The sequence below is a fragment of the Chanodichthys erythropterus genome, chromosome 17, assembly GCF_024489055.1.
Source record: "Chanodichthys erythropterus isolate Z2021 chromosome 17, ASM2448905v1, whole genome shotgun sequence".
Lineage (NCBI taxonomy): Eukaryota > Metazoa > Chordata > Actinopteri > Cypriniformes > Xenocyprididae > Chanodichthys > Chanodichthys erythropterus.
The window spans coordinates 12,486,305-12,501,116 of record NC_090237.1 but is presented as its reverse complement, the minus strand read 5'-3'; the positions used below and the strand labels follow the sequence as shown (position 1 = coordinate 12,501,116).

At 39.5% G+C, this 14,812-nt stretch overlaps 1 protein-coding gene across 3 annotated transcripts in view; it reads left to right on the top strand.

Annotated features, from left to right (window-relative positions):
• The window catches only part of hip1 (huntingtin interacting protein 1), a 52,357-nt gene extending 37,578 nt beyond the window's left edge, over positions 1 to 14,779 (top strand). For all 3 annotated transcript variants that reach the window (XM_067366099.1, XM_067366100.1, XM_067366101.1), the window contains 18 exons: positions 214 to 397; positions 1,085 to 1,173; positions 1,724 to 1,840; positions 1,946 to 2,047; positions 3,637 to 3,831; positions 4,015 to 4,162; positions 4,272 to 4,358; positions 5,645 to 5,752; positions 6,306 to 6,442; positions 7,874 to 7,984; positions 8,086 to 8,144; positions 8,609 to 8,702; positions 8,778 to 8,878; positions 9,747 to 9,852; positions 9,941 to 10,064; positions 11,854 to 11,915; positions 11,991 to 12,108; positions 12,318 to 14,779. In XM_067366099.1, coding sequence (XP_067222200.1) covers positions 214 to 397; positions 1,085 to 1,173; positions 1,724 to 1,840; positions 1,946 to 2,047; positions 3,637 to 3,831; positions 4,015 to 4,162; positions 4,272 to 4,358; positions 5,645 to 5,752; positions 6,306 to 6,442; positions 7,874 to 7,984; positions 8,086 to 8,144; positions 8,609 to 8,702; positions 8,778 to 8,878; positions 9,747 to 9,852; positions 9,941 to 10,064; positions 11,854 to 11,915; positions 11,991 to 12,108; positions 12,318 to 12,328 — 1,953 coding nt within the window. In that variant the 3' untranslated portion in view covers positions 12,329 to 14,779. The remainder of the gene's footprint in view (positions 1 to 213; positions 398 to 1,084; positions 1,174 to 1,723; positions 1,841 to 1,945; positions 2,048 to 3,636; positions 3,832 to 4,014; positions 4,163 to 4,271; positions 4,359 to 5,644; positions 5,753 to 6,305; positions 6,443 to 7,873; positions 7,985 to 8,085; positions 8,145 to 8,608; positions 8,703 to 8,777; positions 8,879 to 9,746; positions 9,853 to 9,940; positions 10,065 to 11,853; positions 11,916 to 11,990; positions 12,109 to 12,317) is intronic.
• Positions 14,780 to 14,812: the final 33 nt, after the last annotated feature.

Below are 14,812 nucleotides of genomic sequence, written 5' to 3'. Positions count from 1 at the left end.
GTCAGAGGTCACTCTTCTGCTGCAAATCGATGCATACTGCTGTCTGCAGAAAGCTAGTTATTTTAGTTAATAAAGTTTTAAATATAGATATTTTTCTTACAAAAATCAGTGTAAATGTAGTGTACAGTTAAAGACTGTACACTATTGTACAAAGAGAAGTGAAAATGAAAGTGACAGAGATGTGTCAATAATGATTCTTTTGGTCTTTCTCAGAGTGGCCGTCTTTGTCAAGCACTACGTGGGCGTGTGAACGAGCTGGAGGCGGAGCTTGCAGAGCAGACTCACCTGAAGCAGCAGGCGCTGGGTGAGAGTGAGTTCCTGAGGGCGGAGCTAGATGACCTGCGCAGGGTCAAAGAGGACACCGAGAAAGAGCAGCGCAGCCTGAGCGAAATCGAGAGTAAGAGTTTGGTGTCCGTTACCATGTTTCAAGTTACAATATTTTTGTCTGAAAAAATTACATTGAACTTTATTTTTAAATATTGTACTTGAAATGAGACATTTTTATTAAATGACCCTGTTAGTATTCAAAGGTCTTGGACTGACATCAGTAATATAAGGCTTCAACACAAACCATTGCTCTGTTCCTCTTTCGTTAAAAAAAAAAAAAAAGCTTTCCTTCCTCTTCGGTTTATTTACAGTAACTGGTTTACCCCAAAAAGTAGATTTTTTTTTTTGGGACGACAGTAATTCTTTTAAAATCATATATATAAATATACAGAAGTGGGACATTTTATGGACTGATCCCTCAGCACCACTGAACACTGTGTTACAGGATATTAAAGGGCTGTTCTGAGTCCGTACAAATGCAGGAGAGAGATGGATGTCCTTTTAGACAGCCTGTTTACTCTCTGGAGCTGAGGAACACAGCCAGAAGGGACTCAAGTCCACAGCAGCCACTGATCAAACGCTAATAAACCATGTAGTCAACAGTCCAATTCACCAGCAGACAAACATACAAAGGCCTGTGTTGACGCTCTCAGTGGTGATAACTGCCAACTGTTCTGTGAAACAGAGTAAAGTCTGTGGCTTGTGTTTTTGATACTTGATAAATTAAGTAATTATTGTGTTTGTGTTTTTTTTGTAGGAAAAGCACAAGCAAATGAGCAACGCTACACCAAGCTGAAGGAGAAATACACAGAGCTGGTCCAAAGTCATGCTGACCTGCTGAGGAAGGTAAATTAATGTACTTACATCTCCATTCAGATCACACACTGGCTGTATATGGATACATTTAATTTTTTATAGGGCTAAATAATCACATTAACATTAAGTTTTACAAAACTGTTCAAAAGTTTGGGGTCAGTAGGATTTTGTTTTTTTAAAAGTCTCTTGCTCCCCAAAGCTGCATTTATTTGATTATAAATACAGTAAAATATCTGTATAATCTGTGTTTTCCATGTAGATGGAGAATTTGCATACTGTACACATAGTGTGCACACTGCATACTGCTTGCTTAAGCTCCAGCATCAGGCCTATCAGTAAACCTGCAGGTGGTTTTTGCTCCTACACCAGAATCCTTTCCCAGCAGACTCCATTTCAGATGAAACTTGGCACTGTGTTCCTCTGCCACACTTAGGCTGTCATCACTCTCGCTCTCATACAGCAGCATGCTCTAAACTCACCGCAGAGCCAACCAACAGTGCGTGCCATGTCCTTGGGAAAGGAACTGGGTCAGTCAAGCGTTTTGACTGTGCTAAACTGTACATGTCTATGTGTTTCTCAGAACGCAGAGGTGACGCGTCAGATGACGGTGGCCCGTGCCGCCCAGGACGAGGTGGAGAATGTGAAGAAAGAGATGCAGGACAAATTGAAAGCCGCTCAGGACTCTGTCAATCAGCAGGTTGGACACAAAGCACACGCACACCCTCTTCGTAGACACACTCCCTCTGCCCGATGTATTTGTAGTATGCTTGTCTTACACTTCCCTATGTATGTGCACGAGTAGGAGAAGGCTCAGTTAGAGCAGCTTCAAGCTCTACAAGCCGAGCTCATGTCCAGCAGAACAGAACTAGAGTCCCTGAAGAGTACCGTCACCTCCTCCCAACAGGTGGGACCTCACCTTCCTCCACCCATCATTCTCTTCCTCTTCACCTCTGTCATGAACCTTTCTCCATTCCTTGTCCAAAATTAAAGAAACATAATAAAATGTCAAGCAGTTCTTGACACATCTTAATGCTTTAGCTACACAAAATTGGAAAAACCTGACATTGCGATATTTATTTTTTCTGCAACGTATATCGTGAATCGAAGAATTACAGGAACCAGATGACTTGAATGGCTCTGTTTGGGGAAAAAAATAAATCATTCTAGAATGAGTGGGTAATTTTGTAAATAGAATTTTTCAGCTTTTTAAATTGTTTTATTTCCCTTTTTGGGCTAAACATTTTGGGAATATTTCTTTCTTGAAATATGGGTGTTCACACTTTCATTTTACTCTTTACAGGAACTAATACAGACCTCTTTCAGTAACCATGAATTGTACAGAGTAAAATCAAATCAAATAATTGAATATACTGTATTAAACAAAATAAGAAGATTTGTAACTGTTGTACTGTACAAGATTATTTAATAATATGAGTATTTAATAAAAAGTAACTTCATGGTACATCTTAGGGCTGGGACAATAAATCGATTCTTGATTCATGATACAATGATTCACGATCCTCTCTTGAATTGATTCTGAGCTTAGTGCCATTTGCTGTTAAAAACTATGTGCTTTAGAAACTGTAGCTTGGCTGTACTCTGCTTGCTTCCAATTTCTTACACACACCATTAAAGTTATAAAAATATCATAGTCATAAAAGTCATATAGATTTTTATTTAGATATATCGTGCAGCCCTACTTCACGCTCTTCCATACATCCCTGTTAATCTCTCGACCCACCACAGGATCCATATATCACTTTCTCTGCAATTAGTCCAACGCAGGTTGACATAGTGATTCTGTGTTAGCATGTGGGGTCTAAATTACCCAAGTTGATATGTCCAGACTGCATGTGGGAGTTGATATGCCACCCTGCCTCCCCCTCCATCCTACTTCCTTCTGTCTCCTGCATACCTGCTGCAGCACCTCCACAGCTGCCTCACTGCCTCTGGCAGTTGACTCGACTGTATTAAGATAAATTTAACATCTTTATCATGACTGTATCCATTCACTTTATATTTAATGCTTTATTTGTAAGCCAAAACTCAGAAACGAGTTAGCATTTTAGCACATATTCTAACTTCTTGTTCACTTCCCTTGCTAACAATAACAATACTTTTTTTTTTTTTTGAGATCCTTGTTTTCTCAGTAAATAAAGTCACATTAGGAGCCCTATCATACACCCGTCGCAATGCGGTGCCAGGTGCGAGGCAAGTGTTTTTTGCTAGTTTCAGCCCAACGCAGTTATCATTTTCACGTCCTGTGCCTCGTTTTTTAAATAGCAAATGTACTCGCTCCCATTTGTGCGGCCATGGGTGTGCTGGTCTGAAAAGGTGTGTTCAGGCGCATTGTCGGCGTGTTGCTATTTTTTTAGGCAACTGAAACTTGGTCTAAAGTCAGGCACTTTAGATTGTTAAAATAGGGCCCTAGATCTAGTAATTCATCGAATGATAGACGGCTCTCACTGAACTTTATTCTCTCTCTTCATGTAGTCAAATGAGCAGCTCAGTACTCAGCTGTCTACTTTAGAGGCTGAGAAGGCGGGGCTTTTGGAGACTGTATCTTTGAAGGAGGCGGAGTTGGCAGGTTTGGGGGTGGAGTTAGAGCGTGTACAGAGCAGTCTGACCAATGAGAGAGAGAGTGGTGTGAAAGCTGCTGAGGCCCTGCAAAACCAACTCAATGAGAAGGTGGGATATTGTATGTTTACTATTGATTTTATTTGTTCAGTTAGAATTGTGGCTTTGTAATTGTTCAGATTCATTATACCAGAAGCTTTTAGGAGCTCACAAGCATATAGACTTAGTCTAAAAGCTAACAGAAAAGGACTAACTGATTTTATCTAATTGTTTTGATTGTTTTTCTATCTGTAGGAGAGTCGTGAGCAGGCTTTGGAGAGCGAGTTGATGTCTCTGCGCTGGGCGGCTCTTCGGGCAGCTCTAGAGGAGGCTGGGAGGATTGTACAGGACAGCCTGAATCAGCTGGAGGACCCCGCACACATCAGCTGCACCAGTTCAGCCGGTCAGTGACTAGCTCAAATTACCCTGACAGCCCGCACTGATTATACCATACAGCTGGAATTGCCCTACGAGAGCATAATAAATATTAAAGGACCCTCTTTTGTGTGTAGATTACCTGGTGTCCAGGTGCCAGGTGGCTCTAGACTGTGTAGAGCGGCTGCAGTCGGCCAGAGACGGCTTTGTATCAGATAACACAGGTAAATTACATGTACATACACTCTCATTTTCCTTCTCAACTAGCATTCATTAATGTACCGTTCACTCCAGTAGTGTTGGGAAAGTTGCTTTGAAACTTTAGCTTGCCAAGTTACACAGCATTTAAAGTCGTTAAATACAGTAAAGTTAGTCTGTACTGAAATAGTAATTTGCTAAAAGGTAATTAGCTACCTTTAAGCTGCGGTAAGAGACAAATGTTGTTTAGATAATTCTCATTATACACTACCTTTTAAAACTTTGTGGTTGGTAAGATTTTTTTAATGTTTTTGAAAGATGTCTATTATACTCACCAAGGCTGCATTTATTTGATCAAAAATACAGTAAAAACAGTAATATTATGAAATAGTATTACAATAAAAAAAAAAAATTCTATTTAAATAATTTATTCCTGTGATTGCAAAGCTGAATTTTCAGCATCATTACTCCAGTCTTCAGTGTCACATGATCTTTCAGAAATCATTCTAATATGCTGATTCGCTGCTCAAGAAACATTTCTTATTATCAATGTTGACAGCAGTTGTGCTGCTTAAGTTTATATTATAAATTTACACCATAAATGCGTTTAATGTCACCTTTGATCAATTTAATACATAGTTGGTGAATAAAAATTTTGTTAAAAAAAAAAAAAAATATATATATATTTTTGTATATATATATATATATATACATGCAATTTATAATTTTTGGATAAAAAAAAAAAAGTTATCTCATTTAGTGTGACATCAAACTTAAGCAATTAAAAAAATAATACAATTGAAGTACACCAAAGCAAAAAAAGCATTGGCAAGCAGTATTATTATTATGACTGAAACAAACTCTCTGAATCAACTTTGACATGAATCCCTTCCCAGCAATACTTGAGACAGAGGAGAACATTCTGTCTGGCTCGCTTGCTAGTAAAGCTGTGCAATACATTATGACACATCTGTGATATAGTGATTTGTCATACTACACCGCTACCTGTTGGAAAATTTCTCAGTACTGATGGTTGAGCTGCTTTCACACTACTAAAAACTTTTGTTACTCCCCATCACTGTTCTCCACTCAGCATACCAAGCTTAAATGATATACCTATATAAATCCAAGTAATGCAAGTAATGATATACCTATATAAATCCATTATCAAAAATGATTTTAGTGCTCCATGAATGCATTCAGACACCATTTCATCATTTTTATGACACTCATTTAGTCTGTTGAGATGAGAGGAATTCGTATGATCATGTTGTAACTGTTTCACATTGATTTTCATGTTTGTGTGTATTAGATGTGTCTGGACTGGTGCGGGCAGTGACTCAGTTTGCTCACCTGGTGGGCGATGTCATCGTGCAGGGTAGCGCCACCTCCCACATGGTGCCAGTGGAACAAGCTGACGGTGAGCATGAGACGTCAGTCACCCAGACACCATGAAAATATATTCAAATGAGCTTCTGTAATCACATCAGAACAACTGTTGCATTTCTATGCAAATTCTTTCTTAAGGAAACATTCATTGTGCTTTGGCCGATACAGTGTATTAATCAGCATCCAGAACCAAAGCTATCTGTTTGATCTTGGCAGCATAAATGTAATTTCTATTAATAAACTGCTAAATATTTTACATTACCACTGTATCCACATATAGAGACGTCCAAGAAAATTACTTTTCTGTTTGAGTCAGTCTCCATACATCATGAAGGTCATTAGTGTCAGTGCGGTTCTGTTAATAACTCCTTCGCCGGAGGTCTGGTTGTTTCAAGAGAGATGCTTGAAAGGAACATGACATAACTCAAAACGCTAATGTGCAGTTCCCACATGCACAAGCGATCACGTCATGACTGTTCATGGCAGCAAATGTGTGTCTTCCCGAGCGTATGTGGAGAGTCTGCAGGTGACAGATGGCTCGTCTGACTGCTCTCTGGTTTCTTTCTTTGTCTGTCCGTGGGCAGCTTTGGCAGACAATGTGAAGGCGTGTGGCGCGGAGGCCCTGGCGCTGCTTTGCCAGCTTCAGGAGCAGAAGTCTATGGGGACGGCAGACTGCAGCCAGCTGACGTCAGCACTGGATACCGTAATGGCCTTGGGCGAGGTGAGTGTGCCACTGAGAGTCAGTTCTTGTTTTAGCATAGTAAATCAGTGGATTGAAAAACTATTAATTGGCAGAGAGAATCATTTTTAGCACTTTTCTTGAATGATTTAAATAATCCCATAACTAGTATGGAGTAGTATGGAACTGCATGCCCAGTGTTATTTTAATATTATTTATCGGTTATTATAGTATTTATTAATATTTAGAATTATATATATATATATATATATATATATATATATATATATATATATATATATATATATATATATATATATATATATATATATATATATATATATATATATATATATTAGGTTTAGTAATTTACGCAAGTTTTTTTTTTTTTAGGGTTTTTTTTATCTGATATTTATTTTATTTCAACTATTTCAGTTAACAAAAAATAATTTCATAGTTGTAGTTTCAGTTAACAACTGCAACAAAAATAAACATCTGTAAGAGAAGCATGCTGCATTGTTGCTTATTCTGCAAATAAATGTAAAATATATTCACCCAAAAATGAAAATTATCTCATGATTTACTCATGATTTACTTATATATCTATCTATCTTCTTTTAGAGGAACACAATCAGAGATAAATATATATATATATATATATATATATATATATATATATATATATATATTTATATATATATATAACCAACCTGACTCTTCCAAACTTAATAATGGTAGTGAATGGGGGTCGAGATTTTGAACCCAAAAAAAATGCATCCATCCATCATAAGAATAATCCATACAGCTCCAGGGGGTTAATAAAGGCCTTCTGAAGTGAAGTGATGGATTTGTGTAAGAATCCATATTTAAAACTATATATTAAAATAACTAGCTTCTGGCAGACAGCCATTGATTTGTGGCAGAAGAGTGACCTCTGACCCTACGCATGATGCAAGGAGGAACGCTGAAGCACAGAGGATAGAGCAAAACAAAACACTGGTCATGAATTAGAAGTCTAAAACGAGAAATTTTAAAGAGAAATGTCAGAGGATTTCGATATAAGAGAAGATGAGCTTGAGTTTGTTGCCCATTCCTGTTTGTTTAAACCAAGAGAGGCGTCTAAGCTTGCAATACTCCTACATCCTGCGTCATACACCGCGTCAGGGGTTACTTTTGAGGCGCAAGTCGCAAGCTTCTTTTTTTTAAATAATGTAATATTTGGCATTCTGATCAATTAAAAGTTTAAAAAGATATATACTGAATATCACAGCTAATATTACTTCTTTTGTCATGCTAAATAAATACAGAAGGTCACAGTGTTCAATTGTTATATACTGCACATTTTGGCAAAATGTAGAAGGTCATCCAGGTGTTCCAGTATGCATATACATTATTCAGAAATAGATGAGTGGTATGTTCTTATGTTATTTTGAACGCAACTTCTTAGTTAATTCCTCTGTTTTCTCGGAGCAGAAGTTGCGTCCTCGGGGTCTGGAACTGAAGCAAGGGGAGCTGGGAGATTTGGTGGAGCAAGAGATGGCAGCCACATCAGCAGCTGTGGAGTCGGCTGCCACCAGGATTGAGGTGATCAGATATGATTTTTCTTCCATACAGACAGATGCTTAATAAAACATGAAGTGCTCCAGTCTACTTGTCTAATGTTTTTCCCCTTTGCTCTCCAACAGGAAATGCTCAATAAGTCCAGGGCGGTTGACACAGGAATCAAAATGGAAGTCAATGAAAGGTCAGACTGACTGAGCCACATGTGTTACACATGTAATGCATATAATGTTTTCATGATTACGGTTACAGTTACAAAAAAGTTTACTGAATTTATTTTGTTGATATTCCTTAGTGGATTTAAGGCCCGGTTTCACAGACAGGGCTTGGATTAAGCCAGGATTAGGCCTTAGTTCAATTAGGATATTTAAGTAATTTTTATAAACGTACCTTACAAAAAACATTACTGGTGTGCATCTTAAAACAAAACAATGGCACTGACATATTTTAAGTTGCTTTAAGTTCAGCTCAAACATGCATTTTAGCTTAAGCCTTGTCTGTGAAACCGGGGGTGAGTGTCTTAATGCGGAGTTTATTTCGCTTGGATAGCATTGCACGTTCAATCACCCAGACGCATTAGCCAACCAACCCGTGCATACAAAATAGGTCTGGGAGTATTTAAATGTTGCTCTCTGTCGCCCCCTGCAGGATCTTGGCGTCCTGTACAGATCTTATGCAGGCCATCAAAGTGCTGGTGCTGTCCTCCAAAGACCTGCAGAGGGACATTGTAGAGAGCGGCAGGGTGAGTTGAAAACTTTTTTTGTAGAGTGTAAAATGATAGAAACAGATGTTAATGGAGTTTCTGCTGTGTTCACAGGGGGCAGCATCTATGAAGGAGTTCTACGCTAAGAATTCCCGATGGACGGAAGGTCTCATTTCCGCCTCCAAGGCTGTGGGCTGGGGTGCCACCATGTTGGTGTGAGTAATGCAGACAGTGAGAAAATAAAGATTTTCATCATTTTTGGGGAAAGTGGTGTAGTGATCTCAATGGCCCAATGAAATCTGCTTTATTTTCCCCCAAATTGCATTGTGTTTTTTTCCAAGTTTCTGTGTTTTCCATTTTAATGGTTTGATTTAGATTTTAATAATCAATAGCATATCTAATCAATTAAATCCATAAAACTTTAAAGTTTTAATATATTTTTAAACATTTCAACAATAATAGGGCCTTATGCATTTCACAAATTATGCTTTTACTTTTTATATAATCTGTGTTTTAAGATTTGATACAGATTTGTCATCAAAACTGTGGTAATCAAATGAATTCATAAAAGTTATCAACTGAAAAAACAATCCCTTTACAACAAAACATTGCATTTTGTCAAATAAAGTGCTGTACAACAGATTTTCTGTATAAATTAAAACATATGTTCTTGTAAATCGTCTTATTATGATTTTAATTATTATTACTTTGAGAAGTACATTTTATAATACAATAGAAATAGCATTGAAAACACCATCAGCGTCAGTATGTGAGGTAGACAAAACTCATTCACTCCGAGACTCACAGAACATGTAGACTTCATATTTCTTTTTGCGGTTTAATAATTGCAGACACTAGTCCATATTGCAATTTGAATTTGATTAAGTGTACAGCCCTATTCTTAATTCAAATTTTGCCAAATTCTGCATTATACCGTAAATTCCATTTTAATGACTGGATTCCATGATTCTGTCCATGTTTTCCAAAGTGTCCAGGTGCCCTAAGGTTTGAATCATATATGGACTGATATATGAACCATCACCATTGTGCAGCCTCCAGTAAAGTATTTCTTTTTTCTTGCAGTGATGCAGCTGATCAGGTGGTGCAAGGCAAAGGCAAGTTTGAGGAGCTGATGGTGTGTTCACACGAGATCGCTGCCAGCACGGCTCAGCTAGTTGCAGCATCTAAGGTATAGCGCCAACAAATCGCCAGCAACATTTTCACTTGAATTAACTTTAAAGCAATGTAATGATACATAATCTGTTTTATCTTTTCAGGTAAAAGCAGACAAGGGCAGTACAAACCTTTCCCGCCTCCAGCAGGCCTCCAAAGGGGTCACCCAGGCCACCGCAGGAGTCGTGGCATCAACCAAGTCCGGCAAGTCTCAGATCGAGGATACAGGTGAGATCATGTTAGGCACATCCTCCTGTGATTAAGTGTCTCAACATTTTGATGCTCATGTGGATAATTCAGGTTCAAATCTAGCTTGCAACGTTTCCTCAATTTCTTGTCCTTTCTCCATTATTCATTAAATAAGGGCTAAAAGTAAGTATTAACAGTGGTAGCAGCCTCATTTTGCTTCTCATTGACCTCCACAGTCACATTGCCCCATTTCACATTTAACTTTAGCCATGGAAACTATCTCTGCTCTCCAGAGATACAGGAATGAGCAAGTCTACACACAGTCAGGCTTTTCTCCATACAAGCTCTTGCGCTGATGCTCTTCTCTGGAGGCAAAGACATTTAAACAACATTGACCAGTCACATGGAGTCAGTGACATTGTGTTTCCTTTGATTCATTATGTCCAAAATGACATACTACTCAATGTACAGTTTGCAAATTTTCTGTTTACATGGACTACATGGATAACCTAATACATTTACTAAAATGTACAATATACAACTATAGTACATGGCAATGCACTTGGCTATTTTTGTTTGTTTGTTTGTTATTCAAAATGTAATTTCAACATAACTGGATGCTCCTTGCTAATATAAGCATGGAATGAAGAGAGATGCAGCAGTGCTGATTTATTTGCACGGTTTGTGAAATTACAGTCTGAAAGAAAGATTTTGAATTATGACTGTCATTTCCTACATTATAAGTGCAGAGCTTACGGTAAAATTATGCACAATACTCGTGAACACAAGCTGAAATTCAGCAGTGGTGAACTGGCGACAGGGTCATGGGTGGCCAAGGCTCATTGATGCACATGGGGAGCGAAGGCTGGCCCTTGTGCTGTAGCTCAGATTGCTCGAGAAGTCAATGCTGGTTCTGATAGAAAGGTGTCAGAATACACGGTGCATCACAGTTTGTTGCGTATGGGGCTGCATTGCCGCAGACCAGTCAGGGTGCCCATGCTGACCCCCGTCCACCACCGAAAGCGCCAACAGTGAACATCAGAACTGGACCACGGAGCAATGGATAAAGGTGGCCTGGTCTGATGAATCACATTTTCTTTTACATCACGTGGATGGCTGGGTGCATGTGCGTCACTTACCTGGGGAACACATGGCACCAGGATGCACTATAGGAAGAAGGCAATCCAGGGGAGCCAGTGTGATGCTTTGGGCAATGTTCTGCTGGGAAACATTGGGTCCTGCCATCCATGTGGATGTTACTTTGACACGTACCACCTACCTAAGCATTGTTGCAGACCATGTACATTCTTTCATGGAAACGGTATTCCCTGCTGGTTGTGACCTCTTTCAGCAGGATAATATCCTGCCACAAAGCAAGAATGATTTGAGGAACACAACGAGTTTGAGGTGTTGACTTGGCCTCCAAATAACCCAGATCTCAATCCAATCAAGCATCTGTGGCATGTGCTGAATAAACAAGTCCCATCCATGGAGGCCCCACCTCACACTTACAGGACTTAAAGGATCTGCTGCTAACATCTTGGTGTCAGATACCACAGCACACCTTCAGGGGTCTAGAGGAGTCCATGCCTCGATGGGTCAAAGCTGTTTTGGCAGCAATAAAGGGGGACAACACAATATTAGGAAGGTGGTCATAATGTTATTCCTGTTATGTGTATATACACATATATGTGTAAATATTATACACGCATATATTATGTAAACAAGCTTTTATGTTAGATGCAATTAATCGCGATTAATTGATTTGACAGCACCATAAAGTAACAAAATTTGATAGGTATTTAATGCTGAATTCTTTTTATTTCAGAAACTATGGACTTTTCTGCGATGACACTCACTCAGATCAAGAGGCAAGAGATGGATGCACAGGTGAGCAAGTGTTAACGTGTTGTACAGGTCTTTGTGCAGTTATGTGAACAAATCTGACTGTTTATTGGGTCTCAGGTGCTGGTGCTGGAGCTGGAGACCCGGCTACAGAAAGAGAGGGAGCGACTAGGTGAACTGAGGAAGAAGCATTACGCCCTCGCTGGCGTCGCAGAGGGCTGGGGAGGGGAGGATGAGGGTAAGACCCCCAATAACACCACAAACATGAACAACACAATACCCTCCGACCATCAGCCAAAACTGCTTATTCCTCAAACATCCCAGAATTCCCTAGCAAGTGGGGTGGATGGAGATTTTTAGGGTGGAGTGACAAGCTAATTGGTGGTGCAAAGGCTGTGGTTTGTTTGCTTGTTCGTAATTCGCTCTTTCTTTTGTGTTTTTCTTCAGGAACGGGTTGAGACTTGTGGTGTTCTGTGCAGCGGCCCTACAGACGGGGCGCTTGACATCTTTATATACACACTATCTTTCCCTTCTCCCTTTTTATTGTACTTTTTAACTCTTTTGATTTCATTTATTGTACATTTTAAGCCAAATAAAAGGTGCTTTTTTTCTAACCTGCTCCCTCCCCTGCCCGTGGAGTCGGGAGACGTGAGGAGCGTGACGATAGCGTGCGACGAAGGGGGAGGGAGGGGAAGGCAGGAAGTGGATGGCACCACCTAGTGGACAGAGAGGGAAGTGCAGGCTCGCTGAACTGTCTGAGTATTTCATTTCCTCTTCCTCCTCATATGGAATGGAGAATCTTCCCCCACCCCAGACCATTTAGAACAATCCCGTCTCAACGTGAAACATACCATGATGCATTGCACAAGGGCGAGTCACCCCATTTTGCAGGAAATAGCACTGTTCTGTGACCCTTCCTGACTCAACTTTTACAAACAGCAGCTGTGTGACTTCCACCTATAAAACGCATTCCTTAATGTCGTGTAGGATCGCCCTCGTCTGGGTCCGCCCTTCCCCAGTCCCCTTAGCAGTGGTCTCTGAACTAAAACGAGAGCATTGGATGTAGTAGATGATGACCACTTTGGACTAACACCTGAAAACACTAACGAACTCAACAGAGACTCGCTTTTTCTGTATGTAGTTTTTTCTTTTGATTATGTTCCAGAGGTATTGATTTTATAAGAAACCCTAAATAGATTTAATCCACAGGCTTTTTACTGTTTCACCATGTTCACTTTTAGGGACAAGCCTCTAAATAGCTCATCTAACGTATGATATTTCGACAAAACTGTGTCCTGATGTGTTTCACCAATTTCAAGTCCATGACTGACTATGAACTGACTGTTTTTGTGAGACCTCACTTCAGGCTAGAGCTCATCGTTTTTGTTTTATTAGCTCTATTTAGGTTTCCTGAGCACAGATAGATAATGCACCGTATTGTATTAGTAACGGTCCATAAAACGGTCCCGTACGGTTTACACGCTGTTAATACGACAGAATCTGTTCATTCCTGTTGTCTTCTTCTAGCTCCACATACGCGCACCCCTTCACACCGAGGCGAGGAGAGACATCCGTGCCTTCCAAAAGGGAAAAAAGGGTCAAGGATCACATTCCCTCAAAGAGACCTTTAAAATCGTGATCTGAGTAGCATTAGGACAGTGTTTTAAAGTTGTAGTTTGGTATTGCGAACTGAAATCATGAAATCAGTAGAGAACTGTGTGGTGTGAGAACAGATATATCCATCCCTGTGTTCAACTCTGGTGTGTTTCGTTTGGTTTTTTGAGCTCCCCTTTTACAACTTGGTGGATATCGAAAAGAAAGAAGAAATTAAATGAAGCCCTTAGAGAACATGATGATGGAAAAATTACGAGATGGGAGGAAAAACTACATTTCGCAATAGAGTTGTGTTCCCACAGGAAACATTGTAATTGCTCACAAATTTGTTGCATTATCTTGCACGAGTATTGTGTTCCCCTGAGAAACTTTGCATTCACAAGGCATTGAAATGATATTTCTATCAAAAAGGTTTTTGCGAGCAAATGCAAAGTTTCTCTGGGGACGCCAAAGTTTTGTGAGAGAACTCAAAGTTTTTTCAGGGAAGTAAAGTTTTATGAACAAACGCAAAGGGGACCCAACATTTTTTGAGTGGACGCAAAGTTTTAATATATATTTTTTCCTATCACCATGTTCCTCTAGGGGCTCTGAAAAAGTTTTCATAAGACCAAAATGGAGATGCATGAAAAATGTGAAGTAAATTGTATTTGGTTCAAGAGGCCTGTCCACCTCCGTCAAAGCAATGTAGACCACATAGCCTTGTAGACCACCACTGTCTGCCAGCAGCACAGCTCTCAACAGGGCTCGGCTGAACCTCCGCTCAGCCGGACACAGGGACATGCAGTCTTGTAGTCATCTACAAACCATGGTTACCTCAACTTCTCCACAAACTACCAGTCAGCAACTACAACAGAGAAAATGATTGCATTAGGGTCCTGTAGACTCCGTATGAACATGCTTTGAGAGTGTGTGTGTGTGTGTGTTCTTTAATACTAATATAATGTGTGTGTGTTTGTGTGGAAGCTGTGTGACTGAGATATGATATATACTGTATATCCCTTATGTTGTTATGTCTTAATACCCTCATATTGTTTCACTTGTTGCACTGCTTCGGCTGTTATGTTAAGTTGCGACACTGGGTATTTAATTTCCGTTTTTTGGAGTGTCATCATCACCTCCAGTAATGGTTTATCCACCATTTAGATTCGGTTGTCTAGTCTTACCAGCTCAGCCAGCCTCTAAACTGCCTCTCACTTTCGTTAATGGAAAAAACAAGACCGCTCAATAACATTTTGGAGAATATCTTTGTATGATATAGACTAAAACTGTGTGTGGGTTTGTTTAATTTTTCAGTTTTTAAATAAATATTTCACTCATTGATATTATTG